Below are 395 nucleotides of genomic sequence, written 5' to 3' on the forward strand. Positions count from 1 at the left end.
AAACACGTTTTGATAGATAAAAAGTGCATTTTATATACATCTATATAGATCAGACCAGAATGAGGGACAACTGAGGAGGAATGAGGGACAGAGGGACATTGCTCCAAATCAGGGAGAGTCCCTCGAAATCAGGGACAGTTGGGAGCTATGTGTCTATAATGCATTTACCTGACTTGTAGAGGGCAGCTGGAGGGGTCCATGATGTCCCTGAAGGGCTAGCTACAGCACCACTACAGAACATACATAGAGTTGCTAGGAAACACTAAACATCACTCCCTATTGGATTAGCACACGTGCGAGGGATTGGTCCCTTTACGGAACACAACCTGCGCGTGCGCCGATTCTCTATGCCCACAACAAAAATGGCGGATGTTCCACGACCGCTTGCAGCCAAA

General features: G+C 47.3%; 1 protein-coding gene across 1 annotated transcript in view; it reads right to left on the bottom strand.

Moving 5' to 3' along the window:
* CFAP43 (cilia and flagella associated protein 43) overlaps positions 1-316 on the bottom strand; it is a 130102-nt gene extending 129786 nt beyond the window's left edge. The window contains exon 1 of the mRNA XM_073620531.1: positions 169-316. Within this exon, the coding sequence (XP_073476632.1) occupies positions 169-200 (32 nt within the window). The 5' untranslated portion in view covers positions 201-316. The remainder of the gene's footprint in view (positions 1-168) is intronic.
* Between the last annotated feature and the right edge of the window lie 79 nt (positions 317-395).

This window comes from Aquarana catesbeiana, linkage group LG03 (genome assembly GCF_042186555.1).
Source record: "Aquarana catesbeiana isolate 2022-GZ linkage group LG03, ASM4218655v1, whole genome shotgun sequence".
Classification (NCBI taxonomy): domain Eukaryota; kingdom Metazoa; phylum Chordata; class Amphibia; order Anura; family Ranidae; genus Aquarana; species Aquarana catesbeiana.